Source organism: Erpetoichthys calabaricus, chromosome 7, assembly GCF_900747795.2.
Source record: "Erpetoichthys calabaricus chromosome 7, fErpCal1.3, whole genome shotgun sequence".
NCBI lineage: Eukaryota > Metazoa > Chordata > Cladistia > Polypteriformes > Polypteridae > Erpetoichthys > Erpetoichthys calabaricus.
Genome location: NC_041400.2, coordinates 39,082,728 through 39,108,173, shown reverse-complemented (window position 1 = coordinate 39,108,173; position 25,446 = coordinate 39,082,728). Strand labels below are relative to the sequence as shown.

At 37.2% G+C, this 25,446-nt stretch overlaps 1 protein-coding gene across 1 annotated transcript in view; it reads left to right on the top strand.

The window, feature by feature from the left end:
- fer (fer (fps/fes related) tyrosine kinase) overlaps positions 1-25,446 on the top strand; it is a 396,648-nt gene that overhangs the window by 263,399 nt on the left and 107,803 nt on the right. The window contains exons 15-16 of the mRNA XM_028804820.2: positions 1,648-1,742; positions 5,236-5,359. Coding sequence (XP_028660653.1) covers positions 1,648-1,742; positions 5,236-5,359 — 219 coding nt within the window. The remainder of the gene's footprint in view (positions 1-1,647; positions 1,743-5,235; positions 5,360-25,446) is intronic.

Below are 25,446 nucleotides of genomic sequence, written 5' to 3'. Positions count from 1 at the left end.
CTTCCACCTGACTTTTATCCTCGCTCAGAATCTTTACCATTTCCATCTGTGGACGAGCTAGTCCTCTTTTAGGGTGCAACAGGGCTGCTTAAGCAGCATTCACAGCGCTACCAGGTGAATATGGGAATATTTAATATATCCCACTTTACGTTCCTCAGAGCCTCTTACATTCTCAGATGTTAGATAGGTAGCCATCAGGTTCTTTACACTCACCCTGTGACATCTCTCAAATTTTCAGCTTGTCAAAAAGGCAATTGAGATGAGCCGGTGCATGGGTCTGTGATGACAGCAGAATCACTTCAAATTAATTTAAGAAAAAAATCCATTTACAAATTAACAGTAATGAACCAGAGGCCATATCTTAACATAAATAATGAATAACAATAAAACATTTTTAATAACATTAAAAAAAAAAACAACCCAGAGTTTCTGTAAAGCCTGACGCATGACATGGCACCGAGAAGCATAGTATTTGAAGCATTTGTTGTTGTTTGTTATGATATTTCCTTTTTTTATTTATAATATCTCATGAGCTTTAGTAAAAAGCTAAATTTCCTCCTTGGAACAAATCAAGTACTTTCTTTGCATCTATCTATCTGTCTGTCTTAAGGGATGTAATGAAAAAGCTGAAACACATTTTGGCATATGGTGCTGCTAGAAGTGTTTAGTTTTGTTAACTTGCCTCTTAGATTATTTAGGAGTTTGCCATTAAAAATTTCCTTTGACACTTAATCTGAAATGAAATGCCCTTCAAGAAATAATTTTGTAAGCTGAAGATCTGTACTTTCTGATTCATATAGCCCAGGGCTAATGTAAATCATATTGTTTATTTTTTTAACTGCTGACATTCATGTTCATAATGCTTTGGTTATTTCCTAGTTATTAAAATCTGAAAACATTTTGGGGCTATCCTTGTACTTTGCAATCAGAACCTATTTCCATGGGTTTAGAGAGTAACTTTAAGGTAATTAGTAGTGTGATTACTTTTTCCAGGAAGTAATGAGTAAAGGAATCCCATTACAGTTTGAGAGAAATAATTAGTAATAAATTACTTTCATTGAATTAACTACCCAACTCTGTCCATGGCCTCCCTCTTTCTCACTGCAGTAGTCTATGAGTAAGCAGTTTCATTGCACAGCTTGTCCCAGTGGGGCTTGTTCTCCCCTGTCTATGCACACACGGCATTATCTGGCCTTGTCAAACTTTTGCCAGACTGAACTGAACGTCCATAACCTTTACTTACTGAACTGTTTCTGCCAACCTGTTTGTATCTCCAAGCTAAGTAGCCTTCCCAGTTGAGTAATACTATAATTATCTCTGTCTTAAAAAATGTCATTAATATGCATAGCCAGCAGTAAGGTCTCTAGAAACACAGTCTAGCCCCCCACTGGGCCAGAAACACAAATGAGGCATTGTGGTTTAATTCTTCTTGAGAAAACATGTTTATGTTAGATACACACAATCATGTAACTCAAATTGCCTTCTATTGTTAGCCACTGCATATTTTCAAAGGTATTTACTGTTTTTATGGATTGAAGAGCTTGTTTGAAGAAATGTAGGATTCTGTTGTGCATAATGGTAAAAATTGTAGACATTTTCCAAATACTGTATTACTAATCCATTTGGTATTTCTTCTTCTTTCAACAGGATACTTAAACAATATGATCACCCAAATATTGTTAAATTAATAGGAGTCTGCACACAAAGACAGCCCATTTATATTGTTATGGAACTCGTACCAGGTAAGATGATATATTGTCAAGAGATGGTTGATCATTTTTAAAATAGATAAGCTTTTTAATGTGTAAAGTGTGAATTTGTTCCTGGAGAAAATTGTATTTGACACAGAAAAATCTAAATTCTATAGAATAAATTTCTAAATTCTGTTTACCTTATAAATTCATTGCTGTTGCTTAGAGAGTCAGATAGGGGGAGGGGTGATGTTAGAGCGCATGAGCTTATTCAGTGCAGCAGGAACAACGCACATGTTGATCTTTTTTTTCTTTCAGTACATGTGCCTTCCCTGTTTATTTGTATATCTCTGCCTGTCTGTCTCTGTATTACGCAGTGCTCTATCTGTCTGTGTGTTATGGATCTTGAAAAAATAAGTTATAAGGACAGTTGTTCATGTTAATTGCAGTCTCAATTGTTAAAAAAATATTTTAAAAGGAGCATCCCACATGAAAATATAACGATCTCATTAACTGACAGTGCATACCAATTTACAAATTTTATGTCCGTTTGAGGTTAAAAAGAAAAAAAGAAGTAACACTTTATCCCCAGCGGGGATTTGAACTCGTGTCTGTGAGGCAGAGCAAAGCTACTCGCTCTGAGAGGCAAATCTTACGCCACGGAAACTGTTGTATGGTGCGTGAAGCTTTTGTGAAAGTGTTTATTTGATCTTTGGAACTTGGGCTTTACACATTCTATAGTTTATGCCTACATTTTGTAACATTTATTACTAAAATATGAAAAAGTTTCTGTTTTAACAATGTGTTTACACAGATTACTGTAGAAACGGTACACACATGAAATGCATGTGTTCCAAATAACGATCTATTATTTCCACTCTAAAACTCCACTTCACTCCCAGACAATCAATCAAGGCATGAGCTGGGAAAAGTGTGTTCACGTTCTAAGTCGGAGGGGGGATGGAATAGCCGGCTGCTGGCAGCTTGTCTTTTATCAGCACATTTAGAGGACAAAAGAGGCTGGTGTGAACGGATTTAAGAAGCGATTTAAGGTGGGCCGGATCTACGAGTTTTTTCGTAGACTCTGGTAATTCTAATGTTAACAGTGTGAAGAAAGCAAATAGAGAAACATAAAGATTTGGGGAGTCCACCCCGTATAATGTAGTAGCAACCTAATATCAAACTTCAAACTGAGTAACCACAAAGGACTGAGTCAAACATGGACTGACTAATAGTGTGAAGGCTTAGGTTTGTATAGGTGAAGGACAGGAAGGGATGGGATCTCGGGTGGAAATGAGGTCTGCAGGAGGGATTGAGGCAGCAGCGGAAGTGGGTGGAGTCTTAGCTGGGTTTTTCTTCAGGTGGTCTGTGGAAGAGGGAGAAAAGGCATTAGTACCATTCATCAATCCCTGGCTCTGCATCTTACTCCTGGTTAAGCCCTTAGACTGCTTCGATGCGCAAGTATGTGACAACAGCTGAAAGTGCAAAAAATTACTATGTAAAGAAAAATCTTGCATTACTCGTGTCACGTAATCCTCAAGTCAGTTATCCATGTCCATTATATCATATCATCATATATATATATATATATATATACCATCATATCCACAAAATAGGCAAAATACTTGAAAAATAAATACAATAAATAGAATAACCAGTGCACGTCATAAACAGAAAACATTCTCATAATATTGCAGTTTTGAATTGAAGATGGGGCTCTTGAGCAATGAATGTGAGGGAGAGGCAGATATTCAGGATATCACATTTGGGTGGAGGATTCCTTTAAACTTCGATTTAAAAGTGTCTGGTAACTACTTTGTTTGGAAGTGAGTTTTATGACCTGAACAGGATCCACTTCTGCACTTTTCATTCATCAGGACTTCATAGCCTATTAAATGTCAGAACAAAATAAAAGAGAGCATCTTTTTAATAGGATTGGGTATCTATCTATCTATCTATCTATCTATCTATCTATCTATCTATCTATCTATCTATCTATCTATCTATCTATCTATCTATCTATCTATCTATCTATCTATCTATCTATCTATCTATCTATCTATCTATCTATCTATCTATCTATCTATCTATCTATCTATCTATCTATCTATTCATTCAAATACACAATGGGATATTAGAAACTTGAAAATACTCCTTAATAGAAGGACCTGGGAGTCATAGTGGACTCATCATTATCAACCTCCAGACAGTGTTCAGAAGCTATTAAGAGGGCTAGCAGAATGTTAGGTTATATAGCACAATATGTGGAGTACAAGGCAAAGGAGGTTATGCTCAAGCTTTGTAATGCACTGGTGAGTGTGGGCTATAAAAAAACATAGCAGTTCAAGACGAAGTCCAGGGAAGCACAGCTAGACTGATTGCAGGACTCCAGGATATGAGTTATAAAGAAAGACTAAAGGAGTTAAACCTTTTTAGTTTAAGCAACAGAGATTAAGAGGTGTCATGATTGAAGTGTTTAAAATTACAAAAGGAATGAGCACAGTGGATCAAGGGCTGTCACTTCAAATTAGTGCAGCAAAACACGGAAACATAGTTGGCAGCTTCTTACGGGTAAATTTCATGAAAATGTTAGGAAGTTTTTCTCACCGAGAAGCAGACAAATTGAATAAGTTACTAAGTAGTGTGGCAAACAGCAGGACTCATAACTCGACTTGATGTTGTTTCAGAAGAATTAGGTGGATAGGATTGGCAAGCTTTTTTGGGCTGAATGGACTGTTTCTATTCAAATGTTTTTATAATGTTCTGATGTTTTCTAATGTCAGATACCCTTGCTTCACAGTTAAGAAAGTCTAAAATGAGTGCATTTTGATAATTTAGAAAGAGCTGCTTTTGAGGGTTGAAAACCCATTCTGGTTCCAAGTTGGTAATTTGGGTATAGAGGATCTAATTTATAAGTTTGTTTATTGATCTATCCTTTCATCTATTTTCTAAGCCTACTTAATCCAAGCTGAGGGGCACAGAGGATCACAACCAATTTTGCTTATTCATTTCACTTGTAAAAAATAAATTATTGTATTTTTATTGCAAAATTGGAGTACTAATGCCTTGCAAGTTCATTTTATGCTTTATAAAAGTGACCAGTATAAATTGTGGATTTGGATTTGGTTCCAAAATGTATCTGATTCATTTTATGTTAAAAACCGAACAAACTAACTTGGACTGTTGTGTGATAGCATTACAAGTTCAGTAGTTGCTGTGTTTGTTCCCTTTCTTGTGTACTGTACTTGTGATATCCATCCATTTTCCAACCCACTGAATCCGAACACAGGGTCACGGGGGTCTGCTGGAGCCAATCCCAGCCAACACAGGGCACAAGGCAGGAACCAATCCTGGGCAGGGTGCCAACCCACCGCAGGACGTACTTTTTGATATTTGTAATTAAACAAAAAATAACAAGTACTAGGCAAATGTACATATTTGCAAAATAGAAATTTCAATTATTTGTTTTAATACTTAATGTTCCTTAACTTTTCAAGAGATCATTACTTTTGTTATTTAACTTATGTGTTTACTATTTCAATAGGTGGTGATTTCCTTTCCTTTTTAAGGAAGAAAAAAGAAGACCTGAAAACAAAACAGCTGGTTAAATTTGCTTTAGATGCTGCTGCAGGAATGGCATATCTTGAGTTAAAAAACTGCATCCACAGGTAAGAACATCTTGTTAAAATAACAATCATGTTTTAACAAGACAAGTCTTGCATGTCCTCTGGGTTCTATAATGTAAAATAAATCAGGTCTACCATGCTGTATAACCTGGTGTCTGCTTAGCTTATCTAAATCTTGCAGTTCAGTGACTTAATAGAAAATGACTTAATATGAAATTTCACCACTTGTCTTTGACTTTGTGTTTTATCTCTGAGTATTCAGATTTCTTACATAACAACCTTTTGGTATCAGTAAGATTTTAGCAGCAAAATAAATAATGTTGACTGTATTGATATATTCTTATACTTGATTTCATTGCTGCAAGTGAATATATGGAAAGTGTTTCAGAATTTTAAATAGCATTCTGTTTTAGAAGTGGCTAGCTGGCAAAATGTGTAATCAAAAGAGTATGTAGTGGTGGATTTACTGTTCTTTAAAAAAATTTTTGTACATTAGACTTTCGTAAAGCTATCACCAAAAATAATTGGAATTCTTTATTAGAAATCATATTTTGTACAAGTAGAAGAAAAATCATACGTAAACAAAATGAGATTGTCATACAGTTTGAAGAACTTTTTCACAAGTATCAATACTTTAAAATTTATTAAAATCAGCATTATGGTTGACATACTAGGCCTAAGTAAATGTTCCTTGAAATAAATCAAATAGATTAAGTCCTTGTTGTTTTCACTATTAGGGTGCTCCATGGTTATTGCCTATGACCAATAAACACTTTTAAACATTAAAGCAAGAATGTAAGTTTCAACATTTACCATATTTAAATGTGAAGTTGCTATCATAACTTATCTATATCCAACATAACGGGGATGACTTAGCTGGGAAGAACCAGATAAGCAGATGTAGAAAAAGGAAACAAAGAGGAATCATCCAGGTGAAGACAAAACACTGTGACAACATTCTTTACCCAGCAATTTTCTACCCAGCTTTCAATTGCTAGACAACAAACTAGTCAACTTTAGAAGAGGACTGGCTTCATGAAGAGATGTCAGAGACAACTAGATAGCTTTTTCGCCTACCATGTACACCTAACTGAATCATCAAATAAAAAAAGAGGTGGTGCTGTGTGAACCCTACAGTATCATTATGAAATATGAATGTTTACATCGTGAGGGGTTATTTATTGTTGCTGGGGACTTCAGCAAAACACATTTTAAGAATATCCACCCTAAAATTCATCAACATGTCACACAGACGTTTTTCACCCATCACCCTGCTGTTGCCTTGGATAAACTACTTCTCAATATTCCTGATTCCACCTTAAAGGAAGAGATTGAAGTGCAAAAAAAAACAATAATGAAAGTGGTTCAGTGTTAGACTAAAGAGCAAGAGGAAAACCTGTATAATTTTATTGACTCTATAAAGTGGGAAATGATTAGAGATTGTTTATCAGATTTGGATGAGTATGCAAGCATAGTCACCAGATGCTTAAAAAATTGTGAACAACTCTGTACCTTTAAAAGCTATCCTTATATTTTGTAATAAGAAACCTTACATTACCAGTGACATTTGAAATGTATTGCATGCAGTAACATGTTTCCTGTCAGCGGCGTGGAAGCATGTAAGAAATGCAGGTATGAGCTCAGAAAAACAAATACAGTTGTTACACAGGTGAGCTGTAGAATGAGTATACTAAAAGCTGTAATTCTTATAAATGTGACTGGATTTTCAGATGCTTAATGGATTACAAATAAAACTCTGCTCAAGTCACATCCAGATTTACTATCCTGGATGAAGGTAGTGTCACAGGTGGCTGGGGGGGGGCGACCTGGCCGGCACACCCCGGTGGACTGGAGAAGGGCTTACGCCTCCCCCAGACCACGTGGGGGCGACCACTCTGGTGGCTATGGGGACCACAGGTGCAGAGCTTGGAAGCTCAACCCTGTAGGGGCCCGTGGTCACCGCCAGGGGCGCTCCAGTGCCTTTGCAGCCCTGGACCTCAGCACTTCCGCCACACCCGGAAGTGCTGGGGGGAAGAGGATCGGGGACACCCGGAGTGTTTCCGGTGCACAGCCGGCACTTCCGCTGCACTGGGGAGTGCCGGCGGAAGATTGTTGGGAGGCACCTGGAGCACATCCGGGTGATTATAAAAGGGGCCACCTCCCTCCATTCGGGGCCTGGAGTCGGGAGTGAAGGAAGGACAAGGTCTGGGAGGAGAGACAAGGAGGCAGCCTGAAGAAAGTGAGGCATTGTTGTTGGCCGGGACTTTATGGCTGTGTGTCACATTTGTAAATAGTAGGATGTACAATAAACGTGTGTTGGGTGACTTCAACGTGTCCGCTTGTCTGTGTCCGGGTCATCTTCCACAGTATATAATATGATGTACAATACATGAACTACCTTTGAGAACTTTTTTACAGATCATGCCCAATGTTTTGTCATCATTTTCTTTTATTTAGGAATGATGAAAGAATTTTTACTGAACAAAATTGTTTTCATTGCCTCTGAAGAATGAAATGTTGCTCCAAGACAAACCTTAAATTCTTCACGAAATTTGCGTTTTTGCAAATTAGGTGTAATTCTTTCTGATGCTTGCATTATTTAGATTGAACGGTAAACAGCCAACAATAGTCATTATTCTAAGTGCTTGGAAGTTAAGCAATGGTATCAGTGACTAATGTGAAGATCTGGAAGCTGAGAGTGAAGTACACGATTGGTGTGACTATAACAAGACCTTATTAACCTGTTTAGTTTAGTTAAGAATTGTGGATCCAAGTTACTTTATCAGCAGTATTGCTTATTTAACTCTTTCAGGGCTGATGTCAACTTTTGTCAAAAGGAGGAGTTGACAATGGTAATCAACTGTAGACTGTGACAAAACCAACCATTATGTTTTTACTTGGAGTCTCGTTGCTAGAAGGAAAATTAGTTTTGTTGGTTTTGACTGAGATTTCCTGTACTCCCATGAGTAGCAAGGCACAAACAATGGCAAAAATGGCCCTGACATCTAGCAAGAGATCAAAGCAGATGCGTAAAGCAGAATATTCTGGGGACGATGTTTTGCCTATTCTCTCTGAACTGGACTGGACTATGACTTGTCGGACTCTGATTTTGATAAAGGTGATCAAAGACATATGTGATGTTCCAGCTTCAGCAGATTGCTGAACAGGTTCAAGTAGCTGACATGCCTATGGCACTGTTCGCCTGGGTGGACTGCCACTTAACAATGATAAAAGGTAGAAACCAGATTGCAATAAACTGCGACAGTGATCACTGCTGCTGCCCCAGCCACACAAAGACAGTCTGGCAGCAAGCCTGCCGCACATTCTTAGAACACTGGCAGCCTCAACATACAACAACATATGTGTTTTGTTGAGTTCTGTGGGAACCCATTGCTTTTCAGAAGACTATATGTTTTGGAAAAAATATTCAGCCCTCAAAGAGTTAATTCTTGTTTTTCCACTTAGAAAAGAGAAATGAAGTTTGAATTGCTTATTTTAAAAAAAGGTGGTACATTTTTGCATTTTTTTTAGAGAACAGAGAATACTGATATCGTTCTTATTTACAAGCCTTTGGTAAAGGGAGCATTTTTGTTATAAAATTCCATTATTAAGTTTGAAAGAGAATGGAATCTGTGTATTGGTAAAATAATTGAAAAAAAGACAATATTTATCACAGATACCAACATAAAGCGTCACGATTTTAGTTCCTGTTGTTGTGGTGTTGTGAAAGTACAACCTATTATACTCATGTAGTTTTATGTAGACTGTACTGTGAGTGTCAGTATGAGTAGTACCTTAGCCTAGACCTTTAGGACAGACAGCTATTTAAGACCCCTAGCTTCTGAACTATGGGGTTGTATAGCATTTGGCTCTTACATTTTTATCTCTTACCGACTTGACATTTAAGACAGTTTTATTTTGCCATCATATTCACACAGGTTTTAACACAGTTGTGTATCTTCTTGCTGGCTTCTGAGATAGCCAGTGATGTTTGGGAAAATGATAAAGGTGACATAAATCCATGTTGAAATTTAAGAATGTCAGTTTTGTAGCCATAATAATCATGAAATCTTGCAAAACCATAATTCCTAATACATCCATCCATCCATTTTCCAACCCGTTGAATCCGAACACAGGGTCACGGGGGCCTGCTGGAGCCAAACCCAGCCAACACAGGGCACAAGGCAGGAAACAATCCTGGGCAGGGTGCCAACCCACCGCAGGACACGCACAAACACACCCACACACCAAGCACACACTAAGGCCAATTCAGAATCGCCAATCCACCTAACCTGCATGTTTTTGGACTGTGGGAGGAAACCAGAGTGCCCGGAGGAAACCCACGCAGACACGGGGAGAACATGCAAACTCCACGCAGAATTCCTAATACATAAATAGGAAAACTCATGTCTTCTGTTTCTTTAATGCTGTACATAATCTGTGAAACAAGTGCCTTCATCTCTGCTGAATGAGGTTACAATTTTGATTTGAAATAAATGAACAAGATGTGTCTTATGGTCCGTACTGTATGTTGTGTTAGTATCTTAAGGCAACTTCTTCTTAAACAACAAACATATTAAATAATTAAAAAAAAAACTTCAAGGTGAGGAGACAGCTCATGATAAACAGAAGTAAGTTTTAGTCTTGTATTATGGTGTACATAAATTGAAAGGCAAGCACATTTTTTTCCAAAATCATACTGAATGGTAAATATTATGCATCAGCATTGAGATATCCGAGCAGTCAGGCAGTTTTGACAACAGATTATGGTATTATCATTGCCACTTTCTCATTCAGGACTAACTCTGCAAAAATAATCAAAAACATCTGGCAGGTTCAACTACAGATGTGCGCTCAGCATTCCTCCGTTACCTTTCATCTTCTGATATTGGACATTCTTTCTGAAAATTTTAGGAATTCATTTTCTGCATCCTCAATCCAGTTTTCAAGTGTGTATCCCAGTTGTTGTACAGCCTTTTAGACACTTGGAAGTTGCTGAGTCACAGCATTTGATCTCCTTCACAATGTAGCTTAACCACAGCAGCACTTCTGCTAACATAATGTGACATACTTTTTTACACATTCAGTTCCTTGGATCGTTATCATAGTGAGATTTTTTGCTTCCGATGTATTTACATTACACAAATGGTGTTGTTTTTGTGTTTATGCAGTTGTATGGCCATGTAGCTTTTGACTCTCAGCTCTGTCAGTGAGCTGACTTTTTTAGCCATGTTATTCACACTTCAAAAAGAGACAGCCATGAGTCCTCTTGGCTGTGGATTTAAATGTGTTCAAAAAAGTTAAAGAGATCATAAATAACTGTTAGTGGCTTCTAGGCGGATCAAATACCCACACACTTATTGATGAACTGTCAATTACTGCAGAAGATGCCTGACGTATCATTACAATGAATTGACATCTGGAAGAGTTTGTCAGTTACAGTGAAATGTGTGAGTTCTCAAACAAAAGTTTTGAAAAGAAGCAATATACACCTCCAGCAATCCTTGTTCACATTTATCTAGTGACAGTTTTTTATTTATTCTCTAAGCCATCCAAAGTAATTTGATGTATTGCTTTTTGAAATCCGCGGGAGAGATGCTTATTTTCCATTTTCATCTTTGAGAAGCATTCTGTTTGTAATTTTCTGCAAAGCTGTTATGCCATGAATGCACAATGAATTCAAAAACAGATTATCTTCCATATTGTGAGCTAGGTGGGTGTGTGTCTTGTTTCTTTTCCCCTTCAGGTAACATTGTGATATTATGTATTTAATAATATGTTTCACAATTATATTAGACGGTGGTTTCAGCATTCTTGAAATTTCAGCTCCCTTGCTGCATTTTGAAATGAAATTCACATTTCCCTATTCAGTTTATAACTTTATTTGTTGTTTGTTTTATGCAGTGGCTTCAAACTCCTAGCACTTAGTCATTCAGTTAATTCATTTCTTATAAAAAAACCTTCAGATATTATGCACTGCTTGTATTCTATAATTTACTTTAAAACTTTCCATACCACACAAAATTATTGTATTATTAAAAGTAACCTGGACAGTTTAATTTTTCATTAGAGTTGCCAGAACTTTTCTTTCCTTTATCCTTTAGTTTCACTTTCAGCAAAATTGTAATACCACTCTCTGTTGCATTTTCTTATTACATATTAAATATGAAATCAAATTACGTGATAAGATGAAAGTGACCTGTAAACACCCGTTTACTATGGAAAGTTAGCTTTCTTCATTTATTTGTGAAATATTGAACAACTACAATGTAAAACAGTACAATGGCAAGTCTGCCTGTTTTGATCACATTGTGGCTTTTAGGAGCCACAAACACGCTAGCCCTTAGATCCCTCTTTCTTTGTGCTTCTCGTTTCCTTTGTTCATCAAATATTGCTTTCCTCTTGTGGATGCTGGATGACATTCTGCCTGGGCATGGGTGCCAGAATTTCCATCGCTTTATATATATAAAGATATGTTGAAATAGTTTACTGTCAAATAAATGCAAAGAGTACACGACAACCACAAGCGTTACCTGGTAGGTAACCACCCATACAATCAGATTGTGACACAGACTACGAATGCCGTGAATATAAAGATATGTGTACACAAAAATTATGCAAAAGCCCCAAAACATTATCTACAGTTATATACCTTAGTACATTTGTCTACCCTGCCATAAAGTTTGAATATTTCACTCATCATTTTCAATGCTGATTACCCTGAAACTATTATTTTCAGTTCTGGAAAGCATGTTAATTTTCTTATAGTCAACAGACATCATATAGAGGTGTGGTGCCCAGCATCCAGTAATGAGCGTGTTAATATTAAATTATTTAATCTGTCTCGATCATGTGCTCTATAGAAAGGAAATGTGTATTCCCAGTTCTTTGTATATTGTGATTAGTCAAAGTCCCTTATGAACTATTAATATGTTGTAATATGTAGTATATACCATACATTCTTTTTGTGTTATTAAACTGCACTACTTGGGTCAAAGCCACTTGTATGTCTCTAGTTAATACACATTTTTAAAGCACAACAAAATGTTATTATGTGTGTAAGTGATATTTGTATTTCATCTATAAAGATTTAGCAATAACACAAAAATTGAATCTCAAGGAATTAAGTATTGATTTAAGTAAAGGATCTGTAACTCCAACATGGATCTCGTTATCCAAGTTAATTCAGCACAGCAGTTGATGGCCGATACATGATGACGAATACCTATAGTCTGCTTCAGTATGCGATGAAATGTCAGACATTTATTATGTGTTGGTGGGCATGAGCTTTCGTATGGCATGCTTGTCCTGCACTGCTTGTCCTACTGGAAGACGTGCACAAATAATTGTTTAATGCCTCAGGGAGGTTGACTCTTTTCAGAAAAAAAGACTAAAAGTTCATTTACAGGGTGGTATTGGGATGGGTGTGAAGGGCTGAGAGGACTGCAGATACATAGACAAAGAAAGACTAACTTTTAAATGTAGTTCCCTTAAATATTGGCAACTTGAAAGGGAGATTAACCAATTTAAAAAAATTTTCAAAAATGCAATTGCTTTAACATTCAAAGTGAAGGAATTAAGCTAGTTGTTTTTATGTGTTCTTTGTATTCAAACGTATGCACTTTTTGCTGGATTTTGACTTTGCAGGCTTTTATAATGTTTCTTAAACATAGCTGCTGTTTTGAACTGTGGGGCTATAAGCTTAAAATCCAGACTGGTGAGGAAACAAGTGGACATTTCTAACATTTAGTCACAAGGAGTTATTGGTATATTTCTTTTTTAAAAAAAAGGCAAAATTGTTGTTTTACTAACTGGACTGTTCCATGATAAATTGTGGACTATTGGTCAAGGGTTTAAATCTAAGTACAAAAGTGTCAGCTAATGTAAATTAAATACCTGGGGAGGAGATGTCGACCCCTGGCTGCATGCAGTTTTCAAGTATAACTCAACGTGCACCAATTTCAGCATCCACAAAAGAAAAAAGCAAACAACTATTCATTGATCATACGTTACTTAAATAGTTTAATCCGCCTGCAAATAATCAAGTATCCTGGATAAACTTTTAGTTTCTCAAGGGAAACTTTCTCTTTCTGACAGCTGTGAACCACCAGGGGGCGTACAGCTCCCCAAACACCCGACACGACAGACACAAGTGCAGCAACACAAACGTTTATTTAGATGGATAAACGCTTCCCAAATCATTCCCCTCAGTAGCGCAGTACAAGAACACAATATATAATGTAACACTTTTCTCTCTTCTATATCTGTCTTTCCTCCTCCACACCTCCACAGGTAAGCTTTGTGCCTCTTCTTCCCAACTATGGCCCTCTCTGTGAGGCAGCTGGCCCCTTTTTAAGCTGCACCAGGGAGCATTCCAGGTGGCTTACTAGGGAGGTCTGGAATTACTCCCAGCTGTGGTGGAAGCCCAAAGTTGGGCTCTGCATGTCCCACTGCTCCCCCTGGCAGCATCCACGGAACCCAACAGGGTTGTGCCAACAAATAGTAATTCCCGTACAGCCCTGTGGGAATCCAAGGCGCCGTTGCAACCCAGGGAGGCTGTCAAGTAGCAGTTCAGGGGGGATAGCGCCCTTCAAAAGCCATCTCCCCCTGTCCTTCCAATAAGGAGGCGTCCAGGCCAGGTAAAAACGCCAGCCATCCCTCACACAGCACTGAATAAAGTTTCCATCAGTGGGCTTCTCATCTGCAAAATTTATAGAGATTTACAACATTTACATTTACAACAGAGACCCACAGCACCACAGTGATGCTCTGAAATCATTCCTTCATTTGCTGATGCAAATTCTACTAGATTTGTCAGGTTGTCTAATCTTTGTTGAATGAGATTTTGTGTTTGAAATTAAAGATAATTTGCATCAAGGTGTAAACGTTTCACTAGCTCCGTTGTTTCATTTACTTGTGGTGTCCCCCTCATGCTTGTGAATTGCAACTTGTCAGATTTATTTGCTTGTCATAATTACAAGTTACTGTTTTTACTTTCACATCTGTTGCATAATTCATCGCTTACGTTTGTTCTCCTTGTACACTTTGCTGCAGCTTCACTTCCTAATTTTGGGTTTTATTGTTTAGCCAATTTGGTTTGCCAAATTTGATGCACACTTCTGTCTTCTTTGCATCTTTATTTTTGTTTGACATCACTCATTGCTTAAATATGCCTGAAGATTTGGTCATAGTGCTAATTTGAAAGCAAATTTCTCGGTTTACCTACTACAAAAATTCCTTTAATTGTAACTGCTGGATGGATACAAATCAGCTTATATTATCTGGAATTCTCAATAGCCTTTCTAATGTTTACAATTTGTCATTTATTGAAATAAGAAATGGGATACATTGTATTCTTATGTACAGTATATTATTAAATACAATAGGTCCCAAAAGAAACATCACAAGTGTTAATGCCAAACAGTGTAACTACTGGACATATAATATTACACTGTTTGAAAAATTATAGTAAATAAAAAGACTGGTAGAGGAAGTACTAATCCCATTGGAGCCCTTTGAATGTCACACAGAGGCATGTAGCTTATGGTCTGACTGCAGTGGTCTCAAACTTGAGTCCTGAGAGACCACAGTGCCCACCTTACAGCTGTTATTAGAATTTGTTATTTTTTCACACAATTTATTTCTGCTGTCATTTTGCTGTATTAATGAGGGAGGATCATTAGAATATTTAATGGATTTGAATGAGATTAGTATTCCTGCTACCATTCGTTTTTATTGCCTTTATTCTTTCTATTTAAGTTTCCTTTTATTATGCTACAGTAAAATATCAGTTTGTCTGTTTCTTCAATTATGTGGCATTTGCTATAATATTCGTAATGGCATTGATAATGTTTGTGGTGTGCCTTCAATTGGAATGAAAAATGCAAAGCATTTTGTTACTACATGCATTATAAATGATGGTGCATTACAAACACTAATGTTGAATATGTTCAACAGAGCGTTACTAATGGACATCCATACATTGACTTACAATATACTGTATAGATAAATTAACTACAAGAGGTCCTAAGAATGGTGGCCAATGGTTTGTGATTTCTGTCCAGAAACAATTGGAAGTGCATGTGTGGTGCCACACTAGCAATGCTCTGTGGTGAATGCTTAGACAAATTACTTCAAATTGGCAGATTCCTACTGTGTATGTTCACAAACAACGTCTGCTTCTCCCTGTACATTTTGCGCTTCCTCCAAAGTGGTTAAGGTTCCCCATCTCCTTGCTTTAAACTACAGGCTCTGCATGAATGATTTAGGCAGTATGCAGAGTAAGCATACTTTTTATATTCAAACTGCATTCCAGATTCTCATATTTCTGTTATAATTATTACATCCATTTTAACTTTTTGGTCTCGGCTGCATCTGGCTCAAAGCAGTAAATAGCCCAGAACATAACAATAGTCCATTATTTACATTATAATATGCATTATTACCCAGGATGCAGATGACTCACTTGTAGTTATTTAGTTGCCAGGGGGTTGCTATCTTCAGTGCACATTAATGTTGGTTAGTAAATTTGCTTAAACTAATAGTAACTCCGCAAGATATCTTTTTTTAAGTCAACAGATAACTGTTCCACATCTGTAATTCAGTTTAATTTCAGTATGTATAAAGAAAGTGTGTTGGTATGAAACTGTACGGCTAATTTGTGTTCTTTTAATTATATATTGATTTGTATATAATTGAATTTTTACCTAAAGTAACTTTAAAGAATGTAAATTAATTTTTAGTATATTTTATTTTAGTATTATTACTTGTTAGAGAAAGTGTAGATTCTTGCAGAATGACTATTACAGTTCAGTTCTTTAGCTCAGTTTGGTAGAAGGCTGTATCTTGGACATTCTTTAAGCAAATTAAGCACACCTGAGCAATAACTTAATGCATAATATATGCTGTGATATATGGCCCTCAGTTTATCCCGGCCAATACCCCCACATCGCTAGATGGAGCTCTCCCTGCAACATGGAGGGGCCCCGAATTCCAGCAGGGCATCATGGACGTTGGAGTTCTTCTTCACAGCCCTGCTGGATACCGTGGGGGCCGCCAGGGGATGCTGCAGGGAGACCCAACAACCTGTACTTTCCGTATAGCCTGGAAGTACTTCCCAGTCACGGGAACGGAAGAAATTATGTACCTCTGGGCTGAAGAAAGAAGAGTTTTGATCTGACCCGGAAGTGCTAGGAAGTCACGTGGACTGAGGGACAGAAGCACTTCCGTGTCAAGGAGTTTAAAAGGACTGTGGGAGATCCCAGCAGTGAGCCGAGTTGGGAGGAAGGGTGACTGAGGTGCTGGGAGTGGAGGATTAGTGTATTGTGTTATTAATTATTGAATTATTATTGAGTACTGTGGAGTGGAGCTGCTTTGTGCACATTATTATAAAAATAAATCTAATATTGGACTTTTACCTGGTGTCAAGAACATGTTGTCTGAGGGTTCAAGGGGTCGACAGTGCACCCCTATCTACCACAGTGGCGTAGCCGGCAGGATACTCTGGCCATCTATTTGGCAGAGGACCTGAAAGAAATTTCTGTAGACAGAACCCAAAAGACAGCGTTGTGACACGCAGGAAATAAATCGCCGAAACCCTAGTCACCAAGACCGTCATGGGAAAAAAGAACGCTAAGCGGAGGTCCAGCGCCTAACGTCATATGCGCTCAATACGAGCCACGGAGCAACTACGTGTGCCAGGAGAAGCTTCCGGAAGACAACGACTGCTGGAGTATTATGGAGTGGAGGTGCTTTGTGCACATTATTATAAAAATAAATATAATATTGGACTTTTACCTGGTGTCAAGAACGTGTTCTCTGAGGGTTCAAGGGGTCGACAGTGCGTCCCTATCTATCACAATGCATAAAAAATTTACTATATACAAATATTAGTAATTGAAGAAACGTTTCTGAATTTGAAGTATCCCTTGAGATTAAGCTGTTGCTGTCTTGATCTCCATGCCTTTCTACTGTAGTCCATCTTTTCACTTCTGTTCACTCATACTTACTCTTCATCTCTGCACTCACTGTCTTCTCTGCTCATGCTGACATTCTGCATCACTCCACCATTGTCAATGTCTGAGTTTATATGTCCTCATTATCCTCTGCTGTACAGTAGTAAATTTCCAACAGCTCTTTTTCCTACTTATGTTCTTTGTAGTCATTTAAACAGCCTGATTGCCTCTGAAAATGCTTGTGCTTTCGGCTTTCCCGGTGCCTGGTCTAGTATGAGTATTCAGCAGTGTTGGATCGGTTCTAAAACTTTAACTTCGGTATTAATATTGGCTTTCAAACCTCACTACTGATACCAAAACAGTTTTGAAGCAAATAACAGACAACACCATACACTCTTGTTTTAGTCCAGCCTCCGTGGTCTTCCTCACAATTAGCTCGCCTCCCTGGTGTGCAGTGCTACTTGGCACTTCCCTCCTGAGAGCCAGTAATGGGGGAGAATCCCCCATGAAATTTCAGTGAACTGCAATAGTAAATGTTGTTAAAAAAATTCCAAAATGCTGCTACTGAACCAGTATTTTTCCAGTACCAGTGTACCACACAACACAAGTGTGCACATGAGTACACTTTGTAATGGACCATGAACTAAATAAGCATTTTTTGGTTGAAGAGATGGACATCCTTAGGCAGTCATCATGGATTACGGCTTTACTTAAAGCAGTGTACATAGAGTCACAAAATACCAAGCAGCATGCATACAGCATGCAACAACCTAGAAGATGTAGGCATCAGAGATAACCTACAAAACTGGACCTTAAGTTGGTAAACCGGCAGGAGAGAAAGCGTACAGATAAGATTAGAATGCTCCACATGGAGTGAGGTCATCAGTGAAGTTCCTCAGTGGTCTGTCCCTGGACCATTACTTTTTCTGGTTTAAATTAATGACATTGATTCTTGTGTTGTTAGTAAAGTTGTGGAATTCACAGATGATACTAAAATTGAAGGAATGGCAGACACTGAGGTGTCAACAAAAATAATTCAAAAAGACCTGGAAACCTTCAGGACTAGGTGAACACCTGAAAAATGCAGTTTAGTGTAGTGAAGGTGCACTAATTTCAGCATCCATAAAAGAAAAAAGCAAATAGCTGTTCATTGATCATATGTTATTTAAAAAGTTTAAGTGGCTACACATGGGCAAAAGGAACATTAATTATAAATACAAGATGGGAAACACTGTCATGCAGGAAGCAACCTCTAGATTTAGGGGTATACGTTGATGCAAGATTTTCATTAACTAAGTAATGTGCAGAAGCAGTTAAAAAGACAAATAAAATGTATTTTATATCATGAATTTAAGTCATGGAACGTTATGCTCAAACCATATAATGTTCACCACGGCATAAGACAGACATATCAGTACTTGAAGCTGTGCAGAGGAGAGCAACCAAGTGCATCCCAGGACTTAAGGACATGTCTTACTCAGACAGACTCCGAGAACTAAACCTGTTTAGTCTCGAGCAGAGGAAAACTGTGTGGGGACCTAATCCAGGTATTTTAAATCCTCAAAGGCATTGATAAAGTAGATCCAGCAGCATTCTTTCAGCTTAAGGGTGAACCACATACTCGAGGACACAAGTGGGAATTAAGGGGAAGTGTATTTAAAACTGAAGCTAGGAAGCATTTCTTTATGCAAAGATATGTGGGACTCGGGAACAAACTACCAAGACATACAGTTGAAGCAGAAACCTTGACAACCTTTAAAAAGAATCTGGATGGGATTTGGGACAGCTGAGCTATTAGTTAAACAAATGGGCTTGATGGACTGAATGGTCTCTTCTCATTTGTCTAATTTCTTACGTTATTATGTTCTTAATAATAATTTAATGGAATTTACCAAGTAAACGAATGATCTGTAAGATGTACATCTGCTCCTCTATGAATGTCAGAAATACTCTTCAGGGATACTCTTCTTATATACATAGTTGACATAATTGATAGTGTTCTGTCTCCTTGTCATAAGGCTTGGCATCACCCTCATTGAACAATTCATCACACTTTACATACCACTTAATTAATATTCTTCATTTTTTCCATTAAGATCAATTACAGTAATACTACTTTTGCACTTCACTTTATGACTCTGACATATTTTGGGCTTTTGCATTTACATATTTTCAATTGATGTGCCACTTAACCACTAAATTGACTTTTTGCAAATATGATTATATCTGTGCCTAGATTAGAGATGACACGTCAGTCTCTAATTTGCAGATCTTTTGTTTCCCACCATTACATACAGATTTTTACAGCAGAGAATGATAAAAATCCAAGAATGATTTGAAAAAGTTCACAATATCTCTTAAATTTGTCTTGTTAGTTGGCTTGTGCCCACGAGTGTGCCTAGTGATTTATTAACTGGATAGACCAGCTCACTGCAACCCTGTATTGAAAAAAGCACTTGTTAGAAATCAGGTGCTAACACCTAAAGGCGCTATACAGCATTTTTCACATGTTATGCTATGTGAATTTTCCAGAATCAGCTAATAGACAATAGTAACATAAGCGATTTATGTATTGTGAAAGTGTAGAGCTGCTGCACAAATGAAACCTGTTATTAATAGTAATATATGTATTTTCCTCAAGCCTTCCCTTTTTATGTAGAGGTCACAGTCCTTGGACTGAAGTGGTAGATTCAGACAGAGCATGAGAATTAAAATGGAGATTAGGACTGAGTCAATCGGTGAATTTTCAAAATGCTTTTCAGTTTGCTTGAAATTAATTTGGACAAAGCCTTGGTTTATGTTGCAGTCATTTCATTAATATAGACATCTTAACAGTTTAACAGCGAGAAAAATACCCAAACAATAAAGCTCTTTATTATTTATTTTAATCCATAATATTTTTTTCCACTTCTCAGGCATTCTTAATATAATAAATCAACTCCTAGGTTATAGGTGCTAACTTATCATTTTGTTTGATGTTCCATGGTTGCCATCACCTGAGTGTGTGTTCTCTTATGAGCTTTATGTATTGGGAATTGCATTAAATGCCAACCTTCACAGTATAAACCTGGAACAAAAAAAGATGAGCTTGTTGCACAGATGAGCTGTTTGGTTCATCTTCATTATAATTTTAAACATGCACGTGTGTAAAATTACTCAGCCTTTGAGAATAGTGGCCTTCATTCATCTTTGGATTCATCTTTCATGCCAACTTCATCCACAGTTCATTTGTTGGGGTCATCAACAATGCAAGTGTCAGTTAAAGATCATGGTAGGTAAAGATGGTGGAAACATCAATATAGCCAAGTACTGAAATATTTCAAAATAATATCAAGATTTTTTGTTTGCATTTTTGCCACTTACAAGTACAGGGATCTCTCTAGTACTTTTAATGTTACATTCTCATACTTTCTTTTATAAGAAGTGTAGGGAAAGTATTGGAATCGTCCAAAGAGCTGATGTCAATATTATGATGAATCTCAACACTTACACCTCCCTGACTTTCTCGTATATGAAGTATAGGGAAAGTATTGGAATCCTCCAAAAATTCCATTTCGAGATTTTAATTAATCTCGATGTTTTAGATCTCCCTGAGTCTGAAAATAACATTTTTGGAATTATGTCTGTGTGTTTGTCTCTGTGTGTATATATGTACAGTAAACCCTCGTTTATCACGGTTAATCCATTCTAGACTCTACTGCGATAAAGGATTCTTTATTTATAAATCGAATATTTTCGCAGTTAGAGCATAGAAAACCTGTTTACGGCCTTCTAAATACATTTTTTAACATTATTAGAGCCCTCTAGACATGACATAACACCCTTTAGTCAAAAGTTTAAACTGTGCTCCATGACGAGACAGAGATGACAGTTCCGTCTCACAATTAAAAGAATGCAAACATATCTTCCTCTTCAAAGGAGTGCGCGTCAGGAGCAGAGAATGTCAGAGAGAGAGAGAGAGAGACAGAGAGAGAGAAAAGCAAACAATCAAAAATCAATAGGTCTGTTTGGGCTTTTAAGTATGCGAAGCACCACCGGACAAAGCAGCTGCAAGGAAGGGAGCAATGTGAAGGTAGTCTTTCAGCATTTTTTAGAGGAGCGTCCGTATCCTCTAGGCCAGTGTGCAAACAGCCCCTCTTCTCACACCTACTCCGTCAGGAGCAGAGAATGTCAGAGAGAGTGAGAGAGAGAGAGAGAAAAGCAAACAATCAGTAATCAATACATGCTGTTCGGGCTTTCAAGTATGCGAAGCACCGTGTGGGAAGCATATTGTATATCATTGAAGAGCTTCTCAGCCATCTGCCAATAGTGTCCCTTGTATGAAATCAACTGGGCAAACCAACTGAGGAAGCATGTGCAATAAATTAAAAGACCCATTGTCCACAGAAATCCGCGAACCAGCAAAAAATCTGTGATATATATTTAGATATGCTTCATTTAAAATCCGCGATGGAGTGAAGCCGCGAAAGTCGAAGCGCGATATAGCAAGGGATCAATGTAAACACGATAACTTGAGTACGCTTTCACTTAGGTCAACCAACTTTTGCATACAAGTATTAAGTACAAAATGAAGATTTCTATCAACTTTTGGGCTATTTCCGTTAACCAGAAGTGGTACTTTAACTTTTATTGTTTAAACGGTGGGGCACACAGTAAGATCAATATGCTTCCTTAAAAAGGACACAAAATGTTTGACTTACACATAAAACAGAACATATACAGTGGATTCAGGAATTATTCCAACCCCTTCACTTTCTGCACACTTTATTGTGTTGTAGATTTAATTTTAAACAGATAAATTTGCCATTTTGACGATCTATCTTCAATCAATAACCCATAATGACAAAGTGAAAACATGTTTTCAGAAAGGTTTGCAAATTTATTAAAAAATCCAAAACTGAAATATATTATTAATTGAAGTATTTGCACCCCTAATTCAGTACTTTGTAGAACCCTTCTTGGCAGTAATTACAGCTTTGAATCCTCTTGCGTAAATCTCTACAAGGTTTGCAAACCTGGATTTGGGCAGTTTATCCCATTCTTCCTGGCAGATCTTCTCTAGTTCCATTTATTTTGGACAAGAAACTTCCATAAACTGCCATTTTCAGGTCTCTCCACAGATGTCCTATGGGGTTTAAGTCTGATTTTGGCTGCGTCACTCAAGGGCAGCCTCTCTGCCATAAACACCTGATTGAAGGAGTGCTGCTGAGATGGTCATCCCTAGACCAGGTTCTCTCATCCCAGCAGAGGACTTCAGAAACTCTGTTAGTGTCACCACTGGGATTTTGGTTATCTCCCTGACCAAGGCCTTTCTTACCTTGTTTCTCGGTTTGGAAGGACAGCAAAATCTAAGAAGAGTACTAGTGGTTCCAGACATCTTTCATTTCATAATTATTGAGGTCACTGTGCTCCTGAAAACACTCAAAGCTTTATAAATCGTTTTATACCTTTGCCCTGATCTGTGCCTCACCATAAATTTACCAGAAAGTTCCTTGGATTTCAATGTTTGTTTTTTGTCTTGAAAAGCGGTATAAATTGTGAGACCTTATACACACAAGTGTGTGCCTTTCTATATGATGTTCAATCAAATCGGTTTGACACAAGTGAACTTCAGTCAAATTTTAAACACATCTGAAAGAGAACTAAAGCAAACAGGATGCCCCAGAACTCAATTTGGAGTGCCCAAGCAAAGGGTCTGGATACTTGCATCAATGAGAGATTTCCGTTTTTAATTTTTAATAAAGTTGTAAATCTTTTTGAAAGCATGTTTTCATTTTGTCATTACAGGTTATTGAGTGTACAGTAGATTGAATGACATAAGTGCTAAATTTATTTATTTTAAATTAAATCTATAACACAAAGTGTGCAAAAAGCGAAGGGGTCTGAATATTTCCTGAATTCGCAGTATGTTTAGCTGGTAATGACGTCAGTATTTGTTTAATAATTTTATGATCAAATCCTTGTAAAAATCATCCATGAAGAATACCACCAAACAAAGAGAACTGGTACACCTTTTTACAATTAGAACAAAACCTCCAGCTCTGTTTGTTCAGCGGGATATGTTAAGTAGCTAAAAAAAAAAAAGTATTTATTAATTAATACACTCTGAGTCAATAAATGGTTACTGTAATTACAGACTGGATTGACAAGAGGCTTTACTTTTTTTACACTCATTCTGGATGTGGAAACTGTGAAGGTTCATCTGCAGAGTTGGAAGAGAAAACAATAAAACTGAATATTGCTTGGCCTTCCATTTTTTGTTAATAGTTTCATGATATTTTAAACCAAGAAAAAAGTAGAAGAGCCACAGGAAACATTGTTAGTATGTAACCTCAAACATATTGAGAGAAAGTGTTGAGTGAGAGGATGGCAACTTGTAAATAGTCCTCTTGTGAATAATTTTAAATTCCATTTAATCAAGAAACCACAGCTAAAAATACTCATAATATTTGACCACAGTGTTCACAATCTCCTTGATGCTTGATTGAGAGAGAGAGAGGTTGGGAGCATGCGCTGATTACAGCTCATTGTCGCACCCACCACACGGTAAACCATCCGGATTGAGATCCATGTTTAGCTGTGCAACGGGTGACACCTCAGCAACACACTGAACAGTATGCGGTTTTTTACAGTGGCTGGAGTGTCAATCCTGCCACCCAACCCCATGCTTGATAGGCGGAGAAGAAAATCTCACCTGAGCTGCAGTAAAGTTCCAAAGGCAAAAAAAAAAGTCCATAAAATACATTTGATTAAATTAAACTAAAAAGGAAGGGGTTGCTTGAGTATCATAGGATCTCAACCCCCCCAACGCAATAGTTTTTTTAACTGAGTTGTCATTTTCATCATTATCGTTTTCATTCCACTTATCTGGATTTGCTGTATTTTGCTTGAGTATAAAAGATGAATAATTTACTGAGAATAAGCATACTACTTCTCTTTGTGTCTCTAAGCAATATACTACACATTTATATTGTCTGAAGATTTTTAAATATGTTTGTGTATATTCAAATAATATTTTTTGTTTGAAACATTCCAATCTTCATTATAGGTTGATGATGTACTATAGACAAAATAGTTTTTCACAAGGATTCACTTAGAGCTAAATTTGGACAAAGTGCCTGTCATGAGGGTCATTTTCTGTCATTTTTTCTAAACTCTCTGTATGTTATTAAATTATGCTATACTTGTTTTTGGGGTTATTCATACATGGCGAATCCATTTCTTATAATTACTTTCTTGATTGAAAATGTTTATGAATTTTTATCATCAGTCTAGATGCTATTTTGTTTTGCCAATTGGCAACACTGTTTTTTGGGGTATTTGCGTCACCAGCTTCTATGGAAACATTTCCATAATGCATTGAGATGTCATCATGTGCCAGTATAAAGGTCACCTCAGCCGATCGATGATATTCGATACTGGATATTAACTACTGCTTTTTGCGTGTGATCTTTGAGTTTCTTTCAGCAGTTCACTTCCAGCAAAATCCTTTTCAACCTAGTTTTCTAGTTGGTGTTTTGTGCTCTATCAGTTGCGCTGCAGATTTCGGGTTTTGACTTACACATCATTTCTAGTACTATGTCTTTTCTCACAATATTTTCACTCTAAAAACTTTTAACTTACCCTTTCCAGTCAGTACAGGGCAGATATGCAGCATGTGTTAACGCGCCAAAACTAACTAAGTTGTCCTAATCTTACAGTGGGTATTGCTGAGCTATTTGAAGTCTTTTTCCATAATTAAAAAAGTAATCTGTATGACATTAACTAAATCAAGGCTTTTCTTATTAGGTGCATTATAGTGAAATGACACATTTTGCTTGTATAAGGATGACATCAGCTTCAACTTCTGTCAAATAAAATGGAAATAGCAAATTGCAATATGTTGTGATGTTGAATCGCAATGCCCAATACAGTATTTTAAAGCCTACAAAAATCAACTTATTATATTGTGATCCAAATAACATGTTTTGGAATCCTTGGTTATTTCCACCACAAATTGTAAAGTCTATAAATGATTATGCTATTCCTTTTTAACAGCTTTTCGCTTCAGTTTAGTGCTTCTGTATATTAGTTATTTTTTCTCTTCATTGAATAAGGCAAAAAAATCAGAGCCATGTAATGAAGCAGACTAGAGGCACATCAAAGGAACTAAGGCATCAGGGAGTCCAAAGCATG